The sequence below is a fragment of the Colletotrichum godetiae genome, assembly GCF_030913485.1.
Source record: "Colletotrichum godetiae strain CBS 193.32 chromosome Unknown BDP55scaffold_76, whole genome shotgun sequence".
Lineage (NCBI taxonomy): Eukaryota > Fungi > Ascomycota > Sordariomycetes > Glomerellales > Glomerellaceae > Colletotrichum > Colletotrichum godetiae.
In genome coordinates, this window is record NW_026851324.1 from 64314 (window position 1) to 92207 (window position 27894).

At 54.5% G+C, this 27894-nt stretch overlaps 7 protein-coding genes across 7 annotated transcripts; 6 read left to right on the plus strand and 1 right to left on the minus strand.

Moving 5' to 3' along the window:
- Positions 1–762: 762 nt before the first annotated feature.
- BDP55DRAFT_565567 (Alpha/Beta hydrolase protein) lies at positions 763–1737 on the minus strand (the record flags this gene model as incomplete). The annotated part of the gene is made up of 1 exon (XM_060570432.1): positions 763–1737. The coding sequence occupies one exon, from the start codon at positions 1735–1737 to the stop codon at positions 763–765; it is 975 nt and encodes a 324-aa protein (XP_060423021.1).
- A 590-nt stretch (positions 1738–2327) lies between these two features.
- On the plus strand, positions 2328–3720 carry BDP55DRAFT_734253 (S-adenosyl-L-methionine-dependent methyltransferase; the record flags this gene model as incomplete). Its single annotated transcript, XM_060580185.1, has 3 exons — positions 2328–2871; positions 2959–3163; positions 3264–3720. 3 exons carry the CDS (start codon positions 2328–2330, stop codon positions 3718–3720), a joined length of 1206 nt encoding a protein of 401 aa, XP_060423022.1.
- A 4309-nt stretch (positions 3721–8029) lies between these two features.
- On the plus strand, positions 8030–10756 carry BDP55DRAFT_565494 (glycosyl transferase group 1; the record flags this gene model as incomplete). The annotated part of the gene is made up of 6 exons (XM_060570424.1): positions 8030–8147; positions 8250–8290; positions 8377–8762; positions 8818–9098; positions 9172–9374; positions 9620–10756. 6 exons carry the CDS (start codon positions 8030–8032, stop codon positions 10754–10756), a joined length of 2166 nt encoding a protein of 721 aa, XP_060423023.1.
- A 671-nt stretch (positions 10757–11427) lies between these two features.
- Positions 11428–13308, plus strand: BDP55DRAFT_565577 (uncharacterized protein; the record flags this gene model as incomplete). The annotated part of the gene is made up of 1 exon (XM_060570433.1): positions 11428–13308. One exon carries the CDS (start codon positions 11428–11430, stop codon positions 13306–13308), a length of 1881 nt encoding a protein of 626 aa, XP_060423024.1.
- Positions 13309–14096: 788 nt separating this feature from the next.
- Positions 14097–15121, plus strand: BDP55DRAFT_638007 (uncharacterized protein; the record flags this gene model as incomplete). The annotated part of the gene is made up of 3 exons (XM_060573056.1): positions 14097–14300; positions 14473–14755; positions 14871–15121. The coding sequence occupies 3 exons, from the start codon at positions 14097–14099 to the stop codon at positions 15119–15121; spliced, it is 738 nt and encodes a 245-aa protein (XP_060423025.1).
- Positions 15122–17158: 2037 nt separating this feature from the next.
- On the plus strand, positions 17159–18433 carry BDP55DRAFT_734256 (globin; the record flags this gene model as incomplete). Its single annotated transcript, XM_060580186.1, has 1 exon — positions 17159–18433. The coding sequence occupies one exon, from the start codon at positions 17159–17161 to the stop codon at positions 18431–18433; it is 1275 nt and encodes a 424-aa protein (XP_060423026.1).
- Positions 18434–25592: 7159 nt separating this feature from the next.
- On the plus strand, positions 25593–27110 carry BDP55DRAFT_565483 (uncharacterized protein; the record flags this gene model as incomplete). Its single annotated transcript, XM_060570421.1, has 2 exons — positions 25593–25853; positions 25953–27110. 2 exons carry the CDS (start codon positions 25593–25595, stop codon positions 27108–27110), a joined length of 1419 nt encoding a protein of 472 aa, XP_060423027.1.
- Positions 27111–27894: the final 784 nt, after the last annotated feature.

Here is a 27894-nt window from a genome sequence, read left to right on the forward strand (position 1 = left end):
GATCTTGATGGACGACATCTCGGGGTTAGTGAGGTGACTCATGACAGTGACGTCTCTATGTAGTTCGGCAGTGTGGTCGGCCGGGATAGCGGGCGGAGCTTGGAGTGTAGCCTTTTCTCGTGAGGGACTCATTCAGCTGCATGCCTCATGAGGCTGCCGAAAACGGAGCGAGCCAAGTTGGCATCGTATTAGCATGAGAGGTAGGGAATCCAGCGGCATCAAATTGTGAGCTGCTCTCGAAACCATCCGGCCAGCGGCGGTGTAAGGGGATGTGAGCCTCGCGGCACTCATACGCAAGTTGCCAAGGCCCCTCGGCTGATGGTCTTGCATCTTGCTGGAGTGAATTCGAAAAGATTTTACATCGCATCCCTAAAATGCCTCTCGCCTCGACTACAGATAATGCCATTGTTCGTGGTCGCTTATTCGTGGCCCGCCCCTTCGCGATTGATATGTCCTGCGTCCACCTGAACAGGAAGAGTCAGGTTTCCTGATACAGCTCTCATCAACAAACAGCAGAAATCTCACTTGGAACGAAACAATCGGTCGTAATCTGGCAGCTGGGTACTGCGATATCGAATAAAAGACTACCATACATGAATGAGAATAAGATATGTTCAAGAGAGGTTTGTTGAACCAAAGTGCCCATGATCAAGAGAGCTATCTCATTCATTACGTACGAAGGTGCAATGTATGTAACGCTCTAGACAAACTCTACAAATTCCAGGCTCTCATTTTCAAAGCAGTCTTTCTAGCAAACAAGCCTCAATGTCCTCCAGCCTCAATACCCTCACCATCACCATCTCCAATCGCCAAAGACGCCGCCCCCTCCATAGCAAACCCAAACACCCGCGCATACCACCCCTGAGACCAATAACTCATCTCAATATTATGCGGCGCCCCAGGAATGACGCTCCCCTCCACCCTCCGACTCCCCCTAAACGCCGCAGTATACTCCCTCACATCCTCCTCCTTCGACAACCACAGCCCATCCCTCCCCGCAAGCCCAATCAACACCGGCACCGTGATCCGCCCCGCAAACTTCTCTTCCCAGTGGGCGAGCCACTTCCCGCGCAGGTCCGCCATCTCGCGGTACGGCATCGGGCGGTCCAGGCGCGCCGTGTGCGTCAGCATCGCAGTGTCCGCCGTGCCGGGCGGGAACATGAGCGCGTCCTTTGTTGCGTGCGGGAAGTACACGTGTGACGGCGGGGGGTCATCTGCCGGCGTAAAGTCCCCCGTGCGACTGTTTTTGACCGCGTTGCCGAATCCTGAGATGGTTACCGCCCCGAGCGGGTACACGGGGGACGTTTCTTCTGACCATAGTGCTGCTGCGACGCACGCCCCTGGTGCGCCGAGAGAGTGACAGTGGAGCGCGATGGCGGTGCACCCGTTCGGCACGGCGAATTTGTCCCAGAGCGCCGGGAGGATGTTCCGGTGGAGGGTGGTGCCCCATTCTTCATAGAATGAAGAGGATGCGGGGATGTCGTCGCCGATGGGGGTGGTGTCGTTGTACCCCGGGCGGTCGAGGGCGATGAAGGGCACGCCAAGAGCGGCGCTGGTGTGGCGGGCGGTATAGGTGTCGTCGACGTCGAAGTAGGCGCCGGAGTAAGTGCCGCCGTGGAGGCCGACGATGAGGGGAGGGTATGCCGGGCGGAGCAGGTTGGATGCCGTGGATGACGGGATGCTGTGGAGCCCGGAGACGGTCTTGCCGTTCGGGAGTGTGAGTTTGAAGGCTTCCATTTTGCTGCTGGACACGTTACTCGGTACGGAAGCGACACGGAGACGGCTCACAGAAGAATACCGAAATGGACTGATGCAGGGAGACTTGGATTTATGTTATACACTGCGCTCTACGACCCTACGTCGCATCGCCTCTGTGTTAGCTTCATCATTCACGGTGAAAACTGGGGGGGTTTTAGTGCCCCTGGGCTTTCTCGGCTGTTGATGGCGGCGGCATGGTTGTCTGGTTTCGGCATTTATGATTCGATTATAAAGAAAAAGTAGTGGGCGATGGCGCCAGTAGGCCGCCCCTCGAAACCCCGTCCAAGGGCATCCGAGGTTGCAACCGCAGACTCCCGAGCCCCTCCATTCCAGATCGAGGGCTATCAAGACCACATATAAGCCAACGCACCGAACCAAAGGAAAGGTATCTGTGGTTCTGTTCGGTCTAGTTTCCCCCGCCTCGGGAATAACCCATCCATTCCACAGCTCACCCCCAAAGCTCCCCCCGAGCTCCCTTCCATCAACACAACACATCTCACGCCATCGCAACTTACCTTCTTTTTCTCGCGCCTAGTAGCAAGATACCTCGCAAAATCAGTCAGGAAACAATGTCAGACAGTCCAGCCGCATCAGCGGCACTCAAAGCCTCTCCAGAACCGACCCCCGCGACACCAACACCAGCGCAACCGCCGCCATCATCTTCAACACCAACACCCGCCGCTCCCACCGCCGTCCCCACAACATCGCAACCTCACAATGATCACCACCCCACCCCAGCAGCAGCAGCAGCAGCACCCAGTACCCCGATCCCAGCCGATGATCACGTAACCCCAGCCCCAGACCTAACACCAGACCCGATCTCCCCAGGGCCAGACGACGGCTACGCAAGCGGAACCGAATCCGGATCCTCGCGGGCGTCGACGTCGCTGGCCTCTCACGTGCGCGACTACAGCTTCGAGAACCGGCGACGGTACCACCGCTACAAGGAGGGCCAGTACCACTTCCCCAACGACGACGACGAGCAGGAGCGCGAGGACATGAAACATACCATGGTCGTGCACCTCTGCGGCGGGAAGCTGCATAGTGCGCCGTTGAAGAGTCCGCAGCGGATTATTGATGTTGGAACGGGGACGGGGATTTGGGCCATTGATAGTGCGTATCTTTTCTTTACATTCCTTTAGTCGGGAAGGGGATATCATGCGGCGAAAGTTGTAAAGGCAGGCTAATGAGAATAACTAGTGGGCGATGAGTATCCCGAGGCCGAAATCATTGGGGTGGACCTGAGTCCGATACAGCCAGAGTTCGTGCCGCCCAACGTCCGGTTCATAGTCGACGATGCCGAGGTGGAGTGGGTTTACCCAGACAACCACTTTGACCTCGTCCACCTCCGCAACATGGCGCCCTCCATCAAGAAATGGCCGGAGCTCTTCGCCGAAGCATACCGGTAAGTCCCCAGCCGTAATGTAATGCCTCAACCGAGTGACCATCCTGAAAGCACTTACCATCCCACCCAAGCAACCTTCAAACTAACACCCTGCAAACAGCGTCACAAAACCAGGCGGCTGGATCGAACTCCAAGAAATGCGCTGGGTCTACGGCTGCGACGACAACACCATGCCTTCAACCTACGCCCCCGTGAAAATGGTCGCCAACATCAAAGAAGCCCTCGCCAAGCTCAACGTCAAAATGAACGCGGCCGAGCTCTACCCCGCCCACGTCGCGGCTGCAGGTTTCGTCAATTTATCACACGAAGTGAAGAAGGTGCCTGTGGGACCCTGGGCCAAGGACGAAGACCTTAAAAAGATTGGGGAGTACTGCCGCGCGGCGATATATGATGGGTTGCATGCTATTACGATTGGGCCGTTTACGAGGGGTCTGGGGTGGACGGCGGAGGAGGTGGAGATCTTTTTGATACAGGTGAGGAAGGATTTGTTGGATCGGAGTGTACATTCGTATGTGCATTTTCATTCTCTTGCTGCGCAGAAGCCGGTTGATGGGTGAGCATGGTATAGGTTATGGAGCGAGAGAGACGGTGTCTGTTTTTGATGAGCATCTTTTGCGGAGATTTCGAATGATATCCCAAGTCGAGGCGGGAATGGACCTTAAAAGATGGCAAGGCAGGCATGAGAGAGAATGGGGAAAGCACCAGCGCTATCTTACTTACAGTTGAAGATCATCTAGCCGTGTCAAGACATAAGATGGCATTCACGTCTCGCTGGTCTCGTATAACCTAGATATAGGCAAAGGGGCAAACTTGTTCTGGCATGCTAGCTCATTTGACATGTAAGGTTTTCTCGCCATGAGCTGACCAGGGTCCAAGTCCAGGACAGCCGTCTTAAAGCTCGCGTGACTTTACTACTGCGGATCCGTGCCTTCGTTACCTAGATGTTTAGAGTGCGAATTGCAACTGGATATGGCCAGCTCAGATACGCCATCTTCGGAGTATGGAGATTCAGGTGCTCTCGGTGCAATCGGAATCGCCATTCAGAATTCTCGCTCCATTGTATCTACCGGGATTGGTCTAAAACACGCATGTGTTCTTTCATCTGGCGTATGGAGACCTAGCTCGATCAATACATGCGACTGAGTAGTGCATCCTCAAGAGGTATTGCTGATAGGCATCTCAGCTAATTTCAATGGAAACGCCAACATAGATTTTCCATAGCAAGTTAGTAGTGGGTGTTCATGCCGGCGTTGCGCATAGAAATATCCGCTCCCATCCGTACTAGCTTCCATTGCCTGGCGAAAGTGGAATCGCGCAGCTGCAGCAACGAGAGGAGCGTCCTGGTTCAGCCGGAGCTGGCCCTGACGTATCTCATCGCGAAGACCCAGTCAAAGCTCGTGCTAAAGACGCCCGAATCCTGGCTTGTAATGTACAAAGAAATGAGGACCGAGCTGTCACGCTGATGACCCCACGCCAACGAAACGCCCCTGGCATTGACATTCAAGAATAACAGCACAAGAAACCGGGCCTGAAACCAAGTTGATGGACAACATGATCTGAGGAAAGTTGGGGCCTCGGGTTGCTGTGATTGAGATGATTCGTCTTCTAGATGCGCATCAATCGTATGATCCTGAGAAAGTGAGCTCTGCACTATCTACCATACGTAGCTTGGTTCGGTACATGGTGGCGATGACGCTGCTATGGATCTAGCAGCGTCAGGCAAGTGTGAAGACATCTCTTCTGCCGTGACTTTGAGCAAGAAAAACGTCACCAAAGAGCTGCCGAAAAGATTGCAAATGTTAGAAGATCCTCACAACTTCCCTAAGAAACCCGTGCCATAGCAAATCGGTTGGTCGACGGAATGGAGAATCGTTGCGAAAGTTGCCCTGTGCAGAGCTGGCATGCGGGTGGCAGGATCCCGGGGCACTTGAAGAACCATCTTCATGGTGTCGTGCTATGCTTTCCGAGTGCAAATGGGTCTTCGATATCCAAGATTTATGAGAGAGTCCGCCGGCGATAATAGAATAACTTGATCGATGATTTGTGAGTCTAGCTGGATATGAGGCTCTCTGCTGTCAGTGATTTGATTTCAGCGAGGGACTCCTGCGGAACCTCTCAACGACCTGCAGGATCCCCCGCCCGCAACCGTGGCCCTTGTCCCCGTTACACTACCTGGGGACCCAAAACTAGCCGCTTCCGCACTTTGATGGGGCGCCGAGAATAGCGTCGCGAGCCGTGGCCCCTTCGGCACGAGCAAGCTAATGATTGGGGTGCAGGTCGAGCTCGAGGTAAGCTAGCCCTCGCATCATTCTCCACCTCGGTGTGCTGGAATTCATCGACCATTCTTGTAACATCTGGCATTTTCGGAGAAACGACTAGGGCTTCAGAAGAGCACTGTATCTTGGTTACGGAGGCGAAGACAGTAGAACGCAATGAACTAGCCAGCCAGAGGAGCAGGCCATATTGACCACCGGCTGAAGATCACATTGTCTTGCTCGATGACGCTGTTCCTCGAAGAGGGGGAATTCCGGTATCGGACGCCTAGGAGATAGTGGTGATGCCCGCCTGCTTCTCGTCGAGGTTGGAATGGCAGAGGGAAGAGGGTGTGCTCGTTCGAAATGGCTGCCGGCAGCCACATGTAGGCCTCATGTAAGATGAAAAATCTGTCGGATGCGCGTGGCCATATTTACCATTCCCACGTCGCTCAGGACTCAAGGCATTCTCACAGCTTGATGTTGGCGGGTGTGGTGGTCCAGTAGGGATGGGTTCCTACTTACAGTACGATGGTGGTGTCCCCCACGGTTGATGGGGTCGAACACCCGTGGTTTGAAGATGGCTGTCTGCTCACCGACTGTCAGTAGAAGAAGCAGCACATTGATGGCGCCGGTGTTTCCGAGGGTGTATGAGATGAAATGCGGTGTGGTGGTGCTACTTGTGGGAGGCACCGACATGTCCCGCCGTGCTGGCTCGTGTCTCTGCGGACAGTTGGTGTGCTGTGGATTTGTTGCCTCACGCGACGTTTGTTTGCACTGATTTTCAGATGCAAGAAACACCTTGGTAGTAACACGCACCTCTTGCGTTTGGAGTAAAGTGGCGGGGCACTCAAGAGGTATTCATCAAGATCAGATCAGGTCTGGCAGTGCCTTGGGGAAGCAGTTCCCTCAACCTGAAAGTTAAGGTAGCAGTGAGTGGGGTGATGGTACAGTGGCGTATTGAAAGTACGTACTTCTACATGTAAGCCAAGAGCGGTTTGAGGTATCACGAAGTTCCAGGCGGTATCCGTATCCTGACTTGGAACGGTTTGGGGGGATATTGGATGGTACAGATGCAGTGTTGAAGTAAGCAGCAGAATTGACCATATTGGTTCAATAGTTCAGGTACAGGAGCAAAGCTGTAGTTTGACCAAGTCTGCACGCTGGTTTCTGGTTTCTGGTTACATGCTTAGGTGCCGTACTGCAAGGTAATGCTACGTGCTGCAGTACTCGGAGGTGAGAGAGGTCGTGTAACTGTGGCTTCCAACGACGAGTGCCTCACCAGACGGCACGACCCCAAGAGGAGAAATACGGCACAAATAAAGGGACAAGAAGGCGGGGATGTCAAGCCCAGCAAGTCCGGTTATGCCAAATGCCCCATATGGCACACCTTGGACAACATTACCTACCTTATCCCCAAGGAATCCACGAGAGTGGATGTTTCTCCCCCACAGCCGTGGCTCTTACCCCCATGCCGACGTGCTTGCTCCCACGCGGGGTGTCGCCCCTGTCTTGACCTGCCATGCGTCACCTGTGAGTTGAGATTTTGAAATGGTGTCTTTCAATTCCGTCTCCGGGCCTGCTTGAGGAAGAAGTCGAGCACAGTACCTACCCAATACTTAGAATACCTTACGGTACGTATCGAATCTGGCCTGATGTTGCGTGACCTCACGGTGACCGTTCGCGGCCGGCCCCACTTGGCCGCTAACCGTCCGAACGTACCGGTTGGGGAAGAGCCTCCCCATGCCTCATTCCTGGGCACTGCTCATGCAAGATTCCCCCTTCTCCTTACTCCCCTTGGTGCTCTGGGCTGCCACTTGCCTTGCATTGCCCGGTACCGACCTATACCAGATATCACCTTCCCTTGCTTGTTACATGGCACCCCGCGTGCGATACCTACCTCGATACCGCATGTTAAACATGTGCATGCGGCAAGGTACGGTCGGTACGGTCGGTACGGCCCAAGACATGATCACTCCAATGCGAGGTGCAGGTTGAGAGCAGGTGAGGTGACCTCCAGCCGCTCCTTCGCAGTTAATGTCTTCTCCTTCCCGAAGGCGCAGATACGGCAGGAATCGTCCCACGGTGGCTTGCCTACCCCGGTCAACCTCTTTGGTTACCTTCCATTGCCCGACCTCCTGCCTTCCTGATCTCAACTCATCGTGCCTTCCCGTGTTGCTTTTCGATGTAGTTGTTTCCTGGATAGGTAGTCTGGCAGCTGCTTTCCAATTGATCCTTCCCATTCATGTCCAAACCCTCCTGTACTTCGTCTGCCCTCCTTCCCACAAGCCTGCTTGCCACGCCTGCCTGCCACGCTTGCCATGCCTTGCTCTTGAACGTGTCTGTCCACGTTACCTTCTTTGCTGCCAGACCTAAACCTGCCTCACAACAAAACCCTTCCATCCCCTCGTCTCGAATTTTTCTCTCTCTTCTTCACCATTCCACCCCGTCAACAATCCATCCCTCAAATCAACGCTCTGTGAGGTAGACAATTGTGCTCAAAATACATCGGCTTCTGCCCTCAAATAAGCATCAAATCCATTGACGATCCTACCCCGGCCTCACCTTGATCGACTCCTCGTCCAAAAGCTCAATCCCGCCAAACATCCCCATCATGGTGAACCCCAAGCAGCCGGGTCGCCAGTTCTCACTGGGAGCTTCGGCTCACCGCAGGAGACAGATGAGCAACATGCATGAGCAAGGCAATCATTTTGGTCCAGCCTTGACTGTGAGTTGACCCCTCCTACCTGTTCATGATGTCGCCCTTCCCCGCATGTCTCACTTTCATGGTCTGATGCAGCCATTCACGCATTGCATGAGACAAGGAACCGAAGCTTCCGCTTGTTCAATTCCTATCAGCCTTGATTGTTTTTCTGTCCCTTCACTTTGTTGCTGTGTCACTTTTGTTTCTTGCCGTACAGCTTCTGAACAAAACTGCTCTGACTAACGAGGCTGCTACAGACACTCTATTGCGGTATCTCTGCCGTCTTTGCCGACTCCCACACTGCCGTGGTTGCCCTTGCGATCCATGACACTGTCTACCTGTTGGACTTTACTGTCAAGCATATCAACCTCGACGATAGCTCCCAGACAGGTAACGATGCCATTGCCGACTATGTCATCAATACCCTTGAGGACTACGAGCATGCCAACTTTTCCAAGTTCATTGGTGCTGGTCTTCCCATGACCCTTAAGTACATGAGCCAGACTCTGTGCTCCCGCCTCTGGCTCGAGCTCGACATCGTCCCGGTTGTCTTGCGCCCTGACGATGAGCACAAGGAGAAGAGTTTCTGGGATATCAAGCGTGTTGATGAGCAGGCCGACTCCATGGCCCGCAAGTGCATCATGTAAGAAGTACTCCTCTCGCACTGACATGTGCTATAAGACTGACGAAAAGTGCAGGAACTTTGGTCCTTCCCTTGTTCCCCTTCTCCAGGTTGGCTGGAGAGGCGTCGTCCAGACTGACGCAGGCTTCCGTGTGCAGCTCAATACGATCCAGAACCACAAGGACACCTGCGGGGCTCCTACTTGGGATGCCACCATGTTCTTTGCCAAGCAGCTTCGTGAGAACAAGACCAAGATTGCCTTCTTCAGCAGCACCCCTCAAGGTGGTGGAGTCGCCCTGATGCGACACGCTCTGGTCAGGTTTGCTCGAACTATTGGCGTCGACCTGACTTGGTATGGTATGTTGCTTTCCGCATTGGATCGAGACCACGTTGCTGTTGGAGAATCGTATGGATCTGACATCATAGTTAGTGCCCAAGCCAAGGCCCGGCGTCTTCAGGGTGACCAAGAATATCCACAACATCCTCCAGGGCGTCAGCCACCCCGATCAGCGCATTTCTGCTGAGGAGAAGCAGTCCATTATTGACTGGATCACGGACAATGCCAACCGTTATTGGCTTTCCGAGGGAGGTCCCCTGCGACCCCCCGAAGAGGGCGGTGCCGACGTTGTCATGGTGAGCTTTCCCCAAACCCAGTGTCCCCCGCTCGACCCAGCTAGTGTAGCTGCTATCCCCAAGTTTTGCTACCCCTCCCCCCACTTACACAGCTACCCCTCCACGGATACATCCAATGTAGAATCATCTCCACAGGAGCTCTCTCGTCGGGTTCGCCCCACCCCTCTACTCCTTGACAGGACACTACTTGCATCACATCCCAGCTACGATCATGGACGGCTGCTAACTCTGTGTGCTCCATTCAGATCGATGACCCACAAATGCCTGGTTTGATTCCTCTGATCAAGAAGATTACACCGGATCGTCCTGTCCTCTACAGATCTCACATCCAGATTCGCAGCGACTTGACTGCAAAGGCTGGTTCCCCTCAAGAAGACATCTGGAACTTCTTGTGGAGCAACATTCAGCATGCGGACATGTTCATTAGCCATCCCATTCCCATCTTCGTCCCGCACACGGTGCCTCGGGAGAAGGTGGTCTACCTCCCTGCCACCACTGATTGGCTCGATGGTCTGAACAAGCCTCTCAACAAGTGGGACACTGGCTACTATGGCCACATCTACAACACTGCCTGTCGTAACCAGGGAATGACTGAGCTCGAGTGGCCTGCTCGCAAGTACATCATCCAGGTGGCTCGCTTCGACCCTTCCAAGGGCATCCCCACCGTGATCGACTCGTATGCCGAATTCCGGCGGTTATTGGAGGAGAAGGGCGAGACGGACGTCCCTCAGCTCATTGTCTGTGGCAATGGCTCAGTTGATGATCCTGATGCGAGCATGATCTACGATCAGACTATGAATCAGCTCGAGAAACATTATCCGCATCTTGTCAAGGACTGCAGCATCATGCGCCTCGAGCCCAATGACCAGCTCCTCAACACGGTCATCGCCAACGCGCACGTTGTCCTTCAACTCTCCACCCGCGAGGGTTTCGAGGTCAAGGTTTCGGAGGCGCTGCATGCTGGTCGCCCAGTCATTGCAACTCTTGCTGGTGGTATTCCGCTCCAGGTCAAGGACAATGTCAACGGCTTCTTGGTCAAGCCCGGTGACTACAAGACCGTTGCAAGTCACCTGTTGAATCTCTTCACCGACGCTGACCTGCACAAGAAGATGAGCCATGCCGCCGCTACTGGTGTGAGCGATGAGGTCGGCACTGTCGGCAACGCATTGGGCTGGTTCTACCTTGCCGCCAAGTGGGCCGAAGTCGGTGTCAAGCCTGGTCTGCGCGGTGATGAGCGTTGGGTCAATGACATGGCCCGCGAAGAGGCCGACAAGCCGTACAGCGACGGCGAGAACCGTCTACCTCGTCACTTTACCGAGAAGAAGGACGTTCCTGTCGTCTCTGGGAAGACAAACGGCCAGAATGGCGATGGGAGTCATTGAGGGTCTGTGGCTGCATTTCTGCGATTGAAAGAACGATGAGGTTGTGACATGTTGCGGCTAGGACTTGGGTCACTGAGAAGTGATGGTCTCGTGGAAAGGAAAAAAAAAGGGCGGTTCTCGGGGTCTTTCATAGACTGAGATGTATGGTTGCTAGATGACTTTCTTCGTCAGTAAGGTACTCGAATTGACATCCCCACTTTATTGTTTTAAGCTGCAGATGTTATCTTTGACTGATGGTAAGAGATGATCAGAGAGATGGTATGAAGATGCGAGGAAATGTTTCGACGACGACGATTATGCTGGGGTGATCCCAGATGACACCAGGTGACAGGTTTAGCTGCCGGACGCCGACTGCGCCGCGCAAGCCCGCAAGCCCCGGTCGGAATTCCGATTGTTACATCTCCAGTCTCACCGCGAATCACTTGAATCAGTCAGTTGTCGCGGCCAGCCGCGCGTACCAGCACACCGGCGTACTTTTACCAGGGCCTTTTGTACGGCTGATCCTTCCGATTGATAAGCCAAGCCACAGCCATAAGCTGCCACCTCCCGTGTTGTGCCTTTTTTCCTCTCCGTTTTGTTTTACCTCGACGGAACATGGCTCGACAGTGTTTCTAGATTTTGGAGTCTTTTTTTACTTTTAATCCGCAACTGTCTGTCCCAAGGTGAACATTATGGTTCACCTCGTCTCGGCCGCCGCCGTCTTGGCGCTATCTGGCCTAAGTTTATCTCCGGCAACGGCCCTCGTCTCGGCCGAGCCAGTTTCGGCGCCGCGATCACCTCACCATCAGCCACACCAACTACCTCCGTCGTCGTCGTCTTTGGACTTCGCACCGAGCGCGGACCAGGCACGGGAGAATGCGGTGCATATTTTCAATGCTTTGCACTCTGCCATGCGACAATGGGGTTCCTCGTTCCATCATAACGGTCTGGGTCTCATTCCGGCTACGGTGCCCAAGGGTACGTTGATGTATCACGGTACGAGGGCGAATACTACCCCCGACAGCTTCGAGTGGCTTGCGTTTGAGATGGAGCACTCGGAGGGGTTTGCGAGAAGTTCTCGCGGTGGAAGGGGTTCGCCGCCTCCGAGGCCGCCTGGGAAGGGAAAGGGTCCCGGGGGTCCGCCTGGTAATGGTGGAGGGGGTGGACCGCCGAAGGGACCGCATGATTCGGAACCTATCCTCATGATGGGAGAGGAGGAATATCAACGACCTATTAGGGCAGATGATGACGACGACGACGATGACAATGACAGAAGGAAGCCTCCTCCGAGGGGACCCGGTGGACCTGGCGGCGGCGACGGGAAGCCTGTGCGGGGATACTTCCACACCTACCGCGCGAAGCGGGATCTGAAGCTGCTGTACCTCGACGGCATGGCGGCCGGCAAGACGGGGATGGGCACGCTCGACACGCAGGATTTCCTGCTGCGCGGACTCGAGGAAGCGCCTGGGTTCGGGGAGTGGGATCGCGCCGCGGAAGTGTGCGAGGTTGTGAAGGCATGGGGGCTAGACGGGGTGATTCGGATGGAGATCGGGTTCGAGGCGATTTACTGCGATTTCCACGACGGTTTGGCGCTCGAGAGCGTGCTGAGACGGCCGTGGAGCGATGTTCCTGAGGCGGGGAGCGGGATCGACATGTTTGAGTGGGCGAGGGCTGTTGGGCAGCGGTATGATGGGATTGGAGGGGGACGGGTGAGGCTTGGGTTTGGGGGAATGGTGAGCGGGCTGTGGTATCCTTTGAATGTGAGTAATCCGAATGGGCAGGTTGATATGCCGCGCCTGGGACGGTTGACGGAGGCGGAGAGGGGGGTTATGCTTGGTCGGGTTGGGGAGATTGTAAAGGGGGCCGGGTGGGATGATGGGAGGGTTGATTGGCAGGGTGTTGTTGATATGATTGTTACCAGGCATGGCGATCGGATTGAGACTTTGGCTGATGAGGGGGCTGTTGAAGGAGATGAGGGGTTTGTGGCGCAGGTTTTGACTGTTACGAATACGTTTGTGGATTATCCGCGGGATGCGGATGATTTTGCCGTTAATGTGAAGGAGGAAGAGGAGGAGGATGGGTACGTGAGGGAGGCGAGGGAGCGTTGCGTAAAGCACTTTTTGATGCCGGCGACGGTGTGGAAGGCCGAGTGGACGCCCGAGGACGGAATGATGTACGTTGCCGTCGAGACTGTCGTCCAGAGACTCTGTGGGGATCTGTTCGATGTCCGGGGCCTCGTTCTGCGGGCGATGCCGGCGTTGACGAGCGCGTTTTCCGAGGCAGAGGTCCGGCGCGTCGTTGACGAGAGCGACGGGGATGATGACAAGAAGCTCGAGGGTGCGGTGACAAAGGGCCGGAAGGTGATTCAGTCGCTCAAGGAGGATCTCGGGTGGAGCACGTGGAAGAAGTGTAGGCCTGGGTGCGGCGTCGGGGAGATTTGCTTCATTGCCATGTGGCCTTTTGGGCTGAAGGAGGATCACTTCCATCCGAGCTGTCAGAACCGGAGTTCGTTGGCTAGGCGGGGTGGACGAGGGGCTGAGAAGGGGTATTGGGAGTGGGAGCCTAGGCCATGAGAGTGTTGATGAGGGTGGTGATGATTATGATGATGGTTGGAGGGGTAGATTGTCGTGGTATTTGTTTTGTTTTGGATCGAGCCTGGTGATGTTTCCTAGATTCTAGATTGCTTCTATATCGAGATCCTGATACGAGCTGGCTTTACACATTTTGCTGAGTGAACATGCCGCCGGTATGGTGTGTTCAACTCCACGCGAGAGGATCCTTCAGTCCCTTTCACCTCGTTCCCGTCACTGAGCGACCTGGGAAAGAGGCCAAGGAGTCCATTGGGGAAGATCCGAATGTAGATTTTAGTCCCCTCGACCACCGGATCTGACGCTTGGTTTCTTGTTCGACCCATGTGGAAGACCGATGTTTCCCCTCTTGCTCGTTCCCACAAAGGCGTATGTGGCTGGATTGGAGAGACAGATAATACCACGACTTGACCGGATTGAGCCTGCATGGATATATATATTGCATGATGGGGGCAGGGCATCCTTTGCTCATTTTGACAAATGCTCAGTGTCATTTGCAAGATTCATGATTCAATCCGAACCAGGAAAGGGGTTTTTCTTCGTTTTCATCTTGGTCCCCCAACCTCTCAGCGATGAAGAGTGAAGCTTGAGAAAAGCAGGAAAATGTGACATCATCCGAGGAACGAAACTCCTGAAGGTCTGCGGCTCTACTCGTCAACAGCTGTATTCAAGATGTCAGCGTCCACCATGGACATGTGACTTTCAGAATTGACACTCACAGAGGAAGCAGGTCCTCGAAGTGAGTCATCTTTTGTCTTCACGAGACTCTCGCGATGCATAGGGTAGCAACTATAGGACAGCGCCATGATATTCGCCTAATCGTATCCACATGTCGGCGATTCTATTCCACCGAGGCCTCTTGTGCGCTTGATAGAAAGGGCGATAAACGACGACATTCTGACGGTAACAGGAAACCTCAAAAGAGGAGGGTCGATTGCCATTTCTTACACTCTGCTAAACTTTCATCCTGGTTCAACGTGAGTGTTAGTTGCAAAAGCCTAACAGTCTTTCATCTCACGACGTTGGTGGGCTTTCGGCTGCATTCTACTTCCGCACATAAAGTTCCGAACAACAGCATCTTCACCGAGGAGATGCAACATCCTCAAAGGCTCTTTCAAAATTCCAAATTCTGTGGATATCCATCCACAGATCCAAAGATCCAAATCTAGACCCATTTACATCCGGTTGACGTTGACGCTGTGGTGCCGATCGTGCGTCGTCGCGTTGGTCAGACGTCAAGAAAATCGGCCCACAAAGCTCGCACCTCGGACATTTCGCAATAGCGAGATCTGCGAGGTCACGACTCAGCGCGCACTCGCCACACTTTGCAAGAGCGGCGCGTTACCGTGGAATCATGCCAAGATTGGGGGTTACGATGGTTTACACACACTCTCACCTGAAATGCATCTCACATTACTCCGTATAGCCCGAGGTATGTGGAAGCGAACTGGGTGCTGGTCTTTCAAGGTGCGTTGTAATAATCAATTCTTATTCTACCTGCACATCGACTTCAATCGAGACTCTGTGAAATGCTCTCATGATTGAAGGAAGTGTGATTGGTTGGTCCCACGGAAGCATTTTCCATGCTTCTAAAACTTCTGGCACGCAACGGTTCGTGGTCATGCTTTACGGAGTACAGCAACCAAATCAGGGCTGTCATGATGGCTACGACCCGCGATCTACCGCCATCTTCCCTGACACGCATCAAGCCCTATGCGACCCGGTCCGCGGAGAAGGTTTTCCCCAGGTCCCAGGTCATGGGCCTTCCGCTAGCCCTCTCCCCCCTGTGGAATCATGAATGGGGAATCGTGGAACCACGAATTCTGATCCTTTGACGTTGATCTCGCTGCTGCGGTTCCGCGCCTGGGCGACTCCTGTTTCTTCCAAGTGTCCCGGGAAATCCCTCGAGGTATTATGTCAACTTCTCAGTGTTACCGTGTCAGCTGGTCTGATGTGGCGTCGGGATGCGGCAGACGCAGCGGGATTATTCTTAGCGTTGTAACCCGTAGCCGTGTTGGGGATAGACGCCGTTGGATTCGTCGGTCGTGGGATTAACGTCGGTTTCGAGGCATTGGACGAAAAGGGATTGAGGCTACAATGCCAACAAGGCACGAAAAAGACAACTCACAGATTTGTCATTGGTCGAAGGCTGCCGGGATGGAGGCTATCCGAAAGAGCTTCCATCCCGTCGGCACGGGCAGAGTTGGAACTTGGAACCCTCGCGGTGATCACTTCAGCCCCCCGTCCTGCTTGTCAAAAATTTCATTTGCTTCCGAGCCGAGTCAGCAAGGAATACCTACGCAGTAGGTACTCTGCTCCTCTCTCGCCAAACGTAGACCACCTCCGGACGACATTCCGCGAAACTAGTAGGACGGTAAATTGCGATCAAAAGTGACGCAATTAGCTGGACGACCAGAAGCTACAAGCCACTCAAAACGGGAGTGGCGGTGCGACACTGTGTCTCTCGTCGCTAACATACATGTTTCTCGCTTGTTGATGTGAGGCGTCGGCCACTCGGTACACCTCACCCTCCATGTTCCACTGTCCCTTTCCTCGCAATCTGTCAAATTCATTTTCAGGCACGGAATCAATAGCTGAGGACGCCACTGGACTTGTATGGAGGAATTGAATGAGGAACAGAAACTTGTGTCTGACTTCCATGTGCCCTGCTCCAACACAGGCCCCGGCTGTCTCTCGCCTGCAGAATTAGGCTTTGGCAGACGAGGGAGGCTTCAGAGGCGTGGGAGGGTAGCGTTGCTAATTAGAAGAATTTAGTGCCAGGAACCAACACGCCACCAAAGAGCTTTAATACTCCTCTAGACTCGGACGCTTGGCCGCCGCGCTTGCGACACTTTGTCAGAAAAGAGGTTTCTGCACCTCTCAGACTCTAGGGACGAGTTTCCCGATCCATCTCGCAGCTTGCATACTGCCTGCCACCGGCTGTTACCGGCAGGGCAGAGAGGTCAGTGCCATTACGCAGTGACGACTGAAACGTGAATGAGGCCTTGATTTGGAGCAACGCTCACCTGGGAGTATCGCAGACGCATCGCAGATTCATCCATAGTGTATTTGACCATCAACGATTATTAACATTTCAACGACTCAGTGTCGCTGCGACGAACAGAGAGTGACGCAACTGCAAAACCAATGCCAAAGCCATGACCAAAGTCTAGGCCCATTCACCGCGTAGCATTTGCGACCCTGTGACCCAGTCGGCAGCCCTGACGAGCCACGCGAAAGCGGCCGAGCCGCTGACGATTCCGGCGTGGTCCTCTGGTCAGGGGTGACCCCCGGCCGCCTAGGAAATGGATCCCGTTGCCGATGTTGTGGCCCATTGAACGGGCGCGCGCCGCGGAGATGCAAGATCCAACGACGTGTGGAACTCCGACCCGATGTCAGGCCACCGGCAAGAGGGATGTTACGGGACACCCGGTTTTTCTGTGGAGGCCAGCGGCCATGAGCGGTCCGCACCCATCGTCGACCATTGAGAAGCCTGATATTTGTCAATCGTAACTTTCGTGCCGTGGAAATGCTGTACCTTTGTCGTAGAAAATAAATACTGCCCGAGTCTCCCGCTTCTGAAACGGAAAAGAGAAGCAGTATCACTATCCAGACTTCAGACTTTCGTCACACAGACCAAAAGAAACACCAGACTTCAGACTGCTGAGCACTAGCTGCAGCACATCGTCATCGTCATCGTCACTCTCAACATCACCTCCTGCTCAACAGCCCTCGGTAGATGTTCTCTCTTTTCAAGACCACTCGTCTTTTGCCAACCTTGGCTCGTCCAACAAACAACAACCTTGCCCGAGCCTTCTCCATCTCATCCTCCAGAATGAGCCTCACACAAGACCAGATCAACATCGTCAAGTCGACAGCGCCCGTGCTCAAGGTGCACGGCGAAACCATCACGACTCTCTTCTACAAGGAGATGATCGACACCCACCCCGAACTCAAAAACATCTTCAGTCTCCGCAACCAGGCATCGGGGGAGCAACCCCGGGCACTCGCCCAGTCTGTCCTCGCCTACGCCACATATATCGACGACTTGCCCAGACTCAAAGCTGCCGTTGAGCGCATCGCTCACAAGCATGCGTCGCTGTACATTCGCCCTGAGCACTACGACATCGTCGGCACTCACCTCATGAAGGCAATCGGAGACGTCTTGGGTGACGCACTCACACCCGAGATTGCCGAGGCCTGGACACAGGCCTACGGACAGCTTGCGCAGGTTTTCATCGGCCGTGAGAAGGAGATGTACCAGGAAGCCGGTATCTGGACGAACTGGCGCAAGTTCAAGATCATCCGCCGCATCGACGAGTCCGACTCCGTTACCAGCTTCTACCTCTCACCCTCAGACGGCAAGCTACCCCTGCCCAAGTATCTCCCGGGCCAGTACATCTCTGTGCAAGTCCCGGTGCCACAACTCGGTGGCATCACCCAGCCCAGACAGTACAGTCTGAGCGACGCCGCAACACAGGGCGAGTACTACCGCATCAGCGTCAAGCGTGAGGCGACTGTGGTGGACGCGCCCGAAGAGGACTTGAAGAAGGGTCTGGTTCCCGGCCTCATTTCGAACCTTTTGCACGACGGGTACCAGGTTGGTGACGAGATTGATGTGTCGCACCCGCAAGGAGACTTCTTCCTGGACGCAAAAGAGGCCGAAAAGGCGGATGTGCCGTTGGTGCTTCTCTCGGCAGGTGTCGGCGCGACACCGCTCATGTCGATCCTCAACACGGTGCTGAGCCCGGAGTCCAAGACGCCGAACCGGCCGATCAAGTGGGTGCACGCGGCACGCAACAGCAGCAACTTGGTATTTGCCAAGCACATCCGGAACCTGACGCGGGAGCGAGACAATGTCAGCGCGCATATCTTCCTCAATGAGGTCAAGGCAGGGGACGAGAAAGGGCAGGAGTACGATTACGAGCAGCACCTCGACCTGAAGCAATTGCCAGAAGAGGAGCTCGGCCTCGCCGACAAGAGAACTGAGTATTATGTCTGCGGGCCGAGGGATTGGATGCTCAAGGCGAGACTTGTGTTGGAAGGTTTGGGCGTCGAGAGGGAGAGAGTGAAGCTGGAGCTATTCGCAACCGGTGACGTCGAGCAATAGTCAGTCAGACAGCAATGATTTGAGTATCAGGTTAGACAGGGCTGAGAGAGAGGGAGAAAAGAAAGAAAGAAAGGAAAAGATCCGGCTGGGATCTTGCGAAGGGATGATTTGGCGGGGCGACAGGTTTTGGTATCATATTAGAAGAGGTTCTTTTCCTCGCGCGCCTTGCTTCAACTGTAATTGTATGGATAGAAAGATACCTCTCTGAAATTTTCAACATTTTGTCATTGTGAACAACAAAATTGTGTCGAGGAATCGTTACTTTTTTGCCTTGTGTCCTTTTTTTCGTGACTTAGCCCTCCCTCGGCCGTGCGAGTCCAAGTTTTTCTTTTTCCCAGCTGCGCTGTTTCGAGGCGATGGATTCTGCGAAAATTTTCTGACGTGTAGAAGTTTTCACGATCTTGCGCAAAGGCTGAAAATGAGGCTTCTAGACACCAAGTCGAATCTTGGGTTGTAGCAAGTTGATGAGGTGTAGAGGATGAAGTCTATATTGGCATCGAGGAACGAGCGTTGTTGATACCACGCCTTCTATCGACTAGGCGGCACTGACTGGAGTCGGGACGGTCCGCTGGTGAACCAGAGTTTAAGATTCTGAACTTGTGCGTTGCGATGTAGCAGCCAAGCAACTTGTTCGTGCCATTGCTATAATGCGTCAATTAAGCAGCCCGCCGTTGAGATGAAGCTTCCGTCCATGGTTCATCGGTTGAGGCGGAAGGGTGTGCGGACGAGGCCCGCGGAGTCCACAAAGAGAGGACCGGACGAGACCAGGAAAAATGGGTTGGGTGACACAGAGAAAGGTCGTATTCCCGGTAGACTTTGCTTTTTCTCAGCACAGAAAAGTGACGAGTAACATGGGTTTGGCGCCCAAGTTGTGCATCGTGACGACGGCTGCCAGGACCAGGCGTCGAGACACGGCTTACAGGCGGGTTGGCTCCCCGAGCGGGAGCTTGCGCGGGAGCGGGTGCGATCCGGGAGGGCAGCTAATGGTATTGGGACCAGCAGGGAGGCGGAATCATGGCTTTGGGTCAGTCGATCTGCGATGCAGCGACCCAACGATCCAGCGGCCACCCATGGAGCATCGGATTGGCATGGATTAGTAGTCTCGAGGCCAGTTGCATATACCCCGTTCATCAGGGTCCGCCTTGATGGGACTTGGGATCCAATATGATATGCGATGAACGTCAGCGCAAGGGTGGGAGGGGTGTAGAAGAAGACATACTTACCAACGGATACAAGTAGTAGTAGGTTGACAAAGGCTCGACGGTATACCTGAAGGGAGCGGGAGCCGAGGCGGCTGGCGAGTGATCCGGATCAAGGGTCATGCTAGTTTGGTAGAATTTGTCTCCAATGTCTGAGTGTTGGAGAATCTAAGACGAAGCAGATCGAGCTGATGGACGAGATGGGCGAAGTGGGCGAGATTCGGATGATGGATGTGAGGTCAGAGGAAACAATTTGCGACCAATAGAAGGAGAGGCGTCGAGACTCGAGAGGATTAGGTATCCGTACCTTGCCGCACCTCACCTTGCTGCACCGCAGTGGGTGACTAACACCTTCGAGACCTCACTGGATCGGCCCAGGGGTTCACTTCGGCCGTGATTGGTGAGACCACGTGCCCGGGGAGTCGGGGCTCCGGTGCCGAACGCTAAGAATAAAACAGGCAAGAACAGTGGTCCAGGTACGGCCACCTTAGGCTGGGAAAGGCAAGAGGGACGGGTAGGTACCTTCAGGTCAGAGTCTGAGGGGGAAGGTACGAAGAGGAGGTACGAGGGCAGAGGAGGAAGTCACGAGGCCAGGAGCAATGGGAGACGGAAGGTGCACCACCCCGTCCTCGGCCTCCGGACAAGTCTCCACCTGCCGTTGCCGTCCCCGGATCCGTTGGCCGGAAACAGGTACGTACATTGTGCTGTCCTTGGGGTCGGTCGGGCGTGCCTTCTTCTCATCTTTCCCGGCCTGGGCGTCACCTCCAGTCATTCTCCCTCCCGCCCAACGTTGCCGCCTCAATCATTTCCAATTCCCACCAACACCAACACCAACGCCATTCACTCATCGACGGGGACTGCTGCTTTCCCCTTTGGAATGTGCAACTCCCGCTAGAGATTCCGTACGTGGCTGGGCGCGTGCAGTCGTAGTCGCCGCTTCTCCATCTCTTTCGCCCATAGTTTTGCTTCCCTGCGTCAGGACAGGGGGCCCGCGGACATGACAGGGGCTCAATTCCCATCGATCTGGCACCACTAATCTTTTCCTTTCTCAACCATCTTTCTTCTTTCTCTTCCCCTTCCTCTCCGTGCTCTCCTTTCCACTCACTCGGCTCCATCGCCCGTCCCGACGATCAGATTCATTGCCTCTCAGGCTCCAGCTCCTATTCTCCTAGTGAATCGCCCGCGCGCGCTAAGTCTCTCACGGTATGGCCTTGGCCTTGGTCATATTCGACTGCTCAGTACTCATATCGACCCAGGCATCTTGCTCGATGGATCGATGGATCCCCGGAACTGTCCCGGAATAGCCAGGTCCCCTGTCCAATGATCTCACTCATCTTGATCATTTTTCACCCATCGTCGTCATTCCAGGGGCCTCGGGAAGAAATAATCGAGTGCAATCCTGATGCGCCTAAGGGCCAGAGTTCTGGAAGAGTCAGCTGCATTCCGTCGCGATGCGCCCTTTCCTGCCATTCTGCGACCTGCCGAAACTCATCGCCCACCCAGGGAATACGACTCACAAGGATGGCGGCGACCGTGGAATGCCGGTACTCAAACTCTATCCGTGCATCTTGGCCACACTTCATCAGCCCCCCCCCCCCTCGTCACGGGACAGTTGGAAGCTGCGACCTGTTCGTATGTACACTTGATACGAAGTAGAGCGGCCCGAAGGCTGGAACTGGCTGGAGCTCGATAGTATTCGTGTACCGCATGGGGTCTCCCCAATGATCAATCTCCAACCGACGCTTCTCATATTCCAGAGATTTTGCACCGACGGCCTCCGTGGTTTAGAACGCCCCTCGCCGATGAAAAGGTGTGCCTCGCCGAAGTCGACCTTCCACTCTGGATTGGCAGACTCTTTAGCAACCCACGCTGCGTGAGGGTCCTTCAGCGCGCCTCTCTCTATCGTTTTAACGCGTCCAGCCGGCCCCAAAGCCGCCCACGAAACTCTTTTGGGTCCCTCCCCCGTCAATATTGCACTTCGGCGCCAATATCGTTCACCTGATGTCGCAGACTCGCAGTGCACTGGCCTAGGGGTCTCGTCTCTGCCGAAGCTGAAGAAATATTCCGCGAATGCGTGCATCCCGCTATGTAAGGACCCGGGAGACGACAAGCCAAGTCCGAAAGGGAGGGCAGCTGTCATAATGCACCAAACCGCAAATCTAACGCAACCCCATCATGCCATGCTGCCGGGTCTGACGGATGGCCGAGGTGCTGGCATAATACCGAGTGTGTGCTCGAAGATGGGACTTGAGCTGAGCTGTCAACATACCTACGCGAGTCGTGGTTCACCAGCACGGGCAGTTGCATGATCTGATGCTTCATTCCGTGGAACGGCCCGCATTCGCGCACCTGGCACTGCAACCGCCGACTACCTATGCACCTATGCTACTACCTGCCTATGGGCCATGCTACAATGCTGCTGGCTGCATCGTGCCAGCACTGCTCATGGCACTGTCTGAAACATCTGGAACACCAGTTCATCCGACCCAATTTTTGTCATTTCGTTTCGGCCGCAGTCGCCTGAACAATCGCAATCCGCAACAACGAAAACAAAGAATGAGGTTCTTTCAAGCCGGAACATCAAACGACAATTGCATTGACGAGCCGGTGGAGGGCGTCATGCTCTGAACGGTTGGCGAATCCAGCCTTGACGTTACCCGTAACCCGGGGCTACCCAGTGCCCAATCACAACATCCCACTCCATCCTGTCTCACAGATTGATGTGGTGACGCCGCTGACTGACTTCTTGGTGATCCCCCAGAGTCCCAGAATGGTCATGAAGACTGGGCTGCCACAAGTCGAAGGCTGGGCGACGCGGCCTCTTCCGCCTTTCCCACCTCGTGCAACGCACCTCGGTCTCTCGTACCTTTTTTTGTGTCTTGATGTTTTCCTCAAATGACCTCCCTTGACACAGGATTCCAACTTTGTCTCCAGACAGAGCAGCAAAGTTCCTTGGCCCAAGGAGTTTCGGTTGTATCAACCATTCATCGTGTTATCCTCCTTCACTCCGTAGGATACTCTGTACGGAATCCGCGGTTCCTATCGAATTGCAAGGGTCTGAAAGCCCAAACAACAACTCTAGCTGTGCCAGATCGCTAGCTTTCCTTAAGCTATTTGCGCCATCACGCTGGGTCGCCCTCTGACGTCCGGATTCGACCATGGCACGGCGGATACCAGAAGCTTGCAAGGGTCCGTCTTGAGGGGTAGTGTCGATGATCCTTGCTAGCAATCAAGCCACCCACACCTTGGAGCTCCTCGATATCGCGCACTAAAACTGCATTCTCCCCAATCCGGCACACAGCTCTAAGGGAATGCACGTTACTCACCGTCGACGGCGCGCCAGCGGCCAGCCTACTATCATGCTCTGCTCATCATCGACATCGTCTCCCGCTTGCCATCCAACCGCGCCCGCCAACTGCCCGCCTACAGCGCTTACTTGGCCTTCCCGCACGACAAAGAGACGGCGCCTTCCTGCCACCTTCTCGGCCGTATCCTTACCGACCTAACCTGCTTAAACCCACAACGGGCCCTACTCAACGGCCTCTCGTCGCAAGGCTGTCTCCTAGTACGACAACTTCCCACCATGACTTTCCTTAGTCAACTACGGCATTACTTTTTTTTCCCCCGATGAAGATGCTGTCACTGGGCATCCCCATTTGTCAACTTCGGCCATGGCTGTCCTCGTGCTGCCTCCGAACTTCACCGAGCGAGGCAAAAGGAGGCACAGAGGTCAGCCTGCCGGCGTGCTCGCCCGGTTGGTGCGGGATGTCTCCCCTCTCGTCTTAGCTGGCCATCGTGCCTGAACCATCACGGCACGGCATCTGTATGCCCCGCCCCTGGCAACAACGCACTGTGACAATCGTGGGATTCCAAACTGCATCGATCATTTGGAGCTCCCATCTCATCTGGTACACTGCGGCGCAAACACGGGGTACCCTGGTCGAAAATCCAGATTGCCGGGTTCGCAGCCACCAACAAATATTTGGTGACAAACAACCACGCAAACCAACCCAGCAAAGGAAGCAAACAACCCTCGAATCCTTACAATTTCCACGCATAACGGGCAAACATGTCTACGAAACCGTTAGACAGTTTTTTCCGGGCTTGATTTCTGGGTCTTTACTGAAATTGCTCCATTTATCGGCTAAGCAACATCGGCTTGGCTTCATCCCGCTTGCCCGGTGTCGTGTCGTCGTGTCAGGTCGCATCGTGCATCCCCGAGTTCTCCGACTCACCAAGTTGGCAATCGAACTGAATCTGGACTCTACTCGAGCCAAGACGGCTCTCTCCATTGGCTGCGTTGCGAGAATCACGGCGACTACGGAGACTAGGAGACTAATCCAAGCCGTCGTGGGGTCTACTTACGTGGTAGACTTGCTCCACGTTGAAGAACTTCCCGAAGCCGCGTTGATAGCTTGATGGATCTTGGCCAGAAGGCTCGATGGGACGAGGCAGAGGCGACGGGGAGGGCTTCGCCGTTATCTCTGCCACCTTGTGACATCTGACATGAGGCAAGCGATCCAACTCGAACCCGAGGCTAGGCGTCGAAAGCTCAAATCGCGATCATGGTCGCACAACATCTGGTGCCTGCGCCGCGCTGCACCGTTTTCCTGAAGAAGATGGGTGCTAAATGTGACGTCCATCGACGACGCCGTCGAAGCAGGATCACCACTTGCCCCTTAGCCATTCCTTGGCACACAAACTCGGGGGTCCGCCCTTTCAGCCACTTTCTGCATGCTCTTGCGGTCCCTGTCGACCATGAGAGACCATAGGAGAGACCAAGTGGTCCAAGGCCATGCCGCGCGGTGGTGGGGAAGTGGATTGGAGTACCTACCTAGGAGCTTCGGCTCGACTCGACTCGACGGTGGGTAAGAGACTCAGACAGACGCCACACCTGGCGGATGGTGGCCCGTCATAGTGGGAAAAAAGGTCTTTATGTTTTCTCTCTCTAGAGAAAGCTTTCTTTGTCGTTTTCTATACCACATCTGTCCAAATCTTTTCTGAGTTCTGACACTTCGTTTTTGCATGTTTCATCGTCTCCACAGACAGGGACCCTGGTGGATCTTCCGCCCCCTTGCAAGTGATCCTGGGCTGTCTAGTGCAGCTCTGTGCAGTGTGCAGATTGAAGAGAGGAGAACTGGAGACGTGTATCTCTCTCTGTCCGCGAGCTAGTGGAGCAGGTTTCTTCTTTCAGGCATCGTCCTCTCTCATACTGTCTAGCTGTCTAGTAATGAACATCGGATCGCTGAAGTCGCGCAAGGTCTGTACCGTGGTGCTGGGCCGCCGGGGAAGTGCCCATTGGTTGCCCGGGCGAGCAAGCGGTGCTGTTCTCTTGGATTCGAACGAACCAGACTGGATGGGCTGGACGGGCACTTGATTCTGCAAGGTAGTTCTTCTGTACACCCCCTTTCCACTCCCTCCTCCTCCTCCTACCTTGGGAACCCTACGGATACCATGCCATCCATAGGTACGGATACCTTACCCTACTCCCATATCCCGGTCCGTAGTTCTGGGGAGGTTAGCCCAGATGCTATTTCTTTCCAGTCCGAGGGAACAAGGTGCCAGCATCCTCGCCCATATTCGCCATGTTTTACTATCTCGCTCCAAGGCTAGCCGATGATTGTCCAATCAAGGTGGCCCGGCACATCCAGTGCTTTTTTCGACCGAGCGGGCTATGGTTGCGGCGAGGAATGGATCAGCTCGGGTCGTATCGTAGTCGATGCTCTACGGTACCTCTCGCCTGCTCGCTGGATCTCTCTCTTTTCGCCTGCACCTCATTAACGGTACTCTTGTCCCCGGTCGAGAGAAAAGCATTCATGCGTAGCTGTCTCATTGACTAGGGATCAGAGAGCCCACTTCTTGGTCGAATGGATCCAGGCCTATTTGACTACACACCTCCCCTCACCCCCGACTCTCTGGAATTCCCTCGCAAATTGTTCTTGTTTTGCAAACGCCGAACCATGGCAGTGACAATGTCTGACGGTCCGATTCGGAAGGCTTGCGATCGGTGTCATAGGCAGAAGCTGAGCTGTAAGCGCGTCGGCGATGAAGCCTGTGAGCGCTGTATCAGACTCAAGGAAGAGTGCACTTCGAGCCCTTCTCTGCGTTATCGCAAGCAACAAAACCACCACCACCACAATCAATACGGCTCAACAGCAGAGGTTGTACGAAAAGGCATCCCGACTCCCAAGCGGCAGCGTACAGAGAGCGGGTCCGCCCAAGTCACACAGTCCGATCAAGGTGAGTCTTGGTGTCTTTGACTTGTCTAGAATAATTCTCCCTTTACTGACGATTTCTTGCCTCGTGTAGTTATCGTCAAGACCCAACATGGTGGTCCTGTCTGTGGTAACACGGCATTTGGAGACAATGCTGTCGTTTCACATGATACCATGCTTGACATGGTCGACTTCGACTTTAGCTTCGGTAACTCTGCCGGCCTCTACCAACCCAGCACAAACCAACAACAATTACCCCAGACTTTCACCGGAGCCATGGACGATCTGATGTCAGGACATGGAGAATCCATTACCCATCCATGGAGCCCAGTCCACTCAGCAACTTCAGACTCGGCATTCACCTCACCCATGGCTCCGCAAGCAGACCAGGTCGGCCGGGTCTATCTCGGAAGCCCTGCGTTGCAAAGGCAATCTTCTTCAAGATCGAGTAAGCCACATGACTTTACTCCACCGCGGAGAGCAAGGAAGCGTGTCAAGCAAAGAACAAGGCAGATCATGCTCCGGCCGTATGCTGCTGGCCAAGGACCATCGGCTGGAGAGTGGATGCCTCGCATCACCGAAGTCAACTCCCGGCTCTTTGAGCTGTCGTCGAATCTACCCGCGCACATCGACTCATCATCCGAGGAGCCCGGTCGATCCAGCATAGCCTCGACACCCGACGACGGAAGCTCAACCACGGCACCTTTCCCTGTTGATGAGATGTTCAAACTCTCTCGACACTTTGCAGACCTTCTTGCGGAAATGTCTCCACCGATGGAGGCCGCCTCTCCCGGAAGCGATGGCGGGAACTCTGTACTAGCTAAAGGACTCAACTCCTTGTCGGATCCGGCGACCTGTCTCTTCGTCCTCTCGACGTATGTTCGGCTTCTAGACATGTACCAGAAGGTCTTCAGCTGCATTCACTCAGAGCTAAATCAGCTTGAGTCGGGTCACCTGTTTCAGTCATGGAAACTTCCTGGCGTCACCGTGGGCTCCTTTGCCGTCGACTCGGCGCCGTCTCTGCAGATGTCTCTCACGATTCAGTTAGCGGAGGAGTTTCTTCTACAGATGCGGCGAGCATCTGCATCACTTGATCCGACTCTGCGATCGGATGGTTCATCAGCGGGAAAGGCCCCTGATGCAGCCTCAATGTTCTCTGGAGTAGTGGATGTCTCATTTCAGGCACTCAAGAGACAAGAAGAGAGTCTAGGCAAGGAACTAAAAGATCTACGTAAGGCGATGGAGACTTTTCTCGACGGATGAAGACGAAGCCAAGGTGTGTAATCATGTTAGATAGTGCAAATTTGTTGTATTAGTGGCCTCAGCTTGCTTCTCAATATGCTTAGTGGGCAATGGGACGACGGACGGAGTTGTGTCATGGAGTTCACAGGATCGGATGGAGTTACTTTTAGACATGAGGAGCCAAGACAGCCTCAATCTGAACCACGCGGGACAAAGAAACGTCTTTCATGTGCAAGTACCCCATATTCTCCACGAGGAAGATATGCACGTTGATACATTGACTTTGTGAAGGTTAAAGGTCACTACGGAACGGATCGCGCTTCCGAAATTCTTGAGTCCAGGACCGTTTTCGTCGTTAGGTCTCTCTCTCTCGTCTCTGATGACATCGGTTGCTTCCAGCGCCGAAACAAGTCACTTTCACACGCGTTGGATGAGCCGTCGTTGAAGAAGAGGCGCCGTCTTATCAAGCCTCCCGGGTGGCCGATGGCGTCCGCGAGACCGAGATCGAGAGACTGGCTGACTAAATAATAGTCGGAATCCCGTTTGTTTGCTGGCAGCTAAAATAGTCAACGCCGAACGTGCACGCCAAAAAAGAATCCCGGCGACCGTTCGAGACACTCGGGCACGGAACTCCGAACCACCCCCCTCGATCCACCAACAGACAAACCATCGCCGAACCTCAACTCATCCCACACTCCCACACGCCCCCTCCCCCCTCAGTTCCTCTTCAGCACACCCCAGTACCGTGGGGGATCTTGGATCTTAGGTCTTGGGTCTTGGGTTTCTGGGTGCTTGGGTCTAGGCG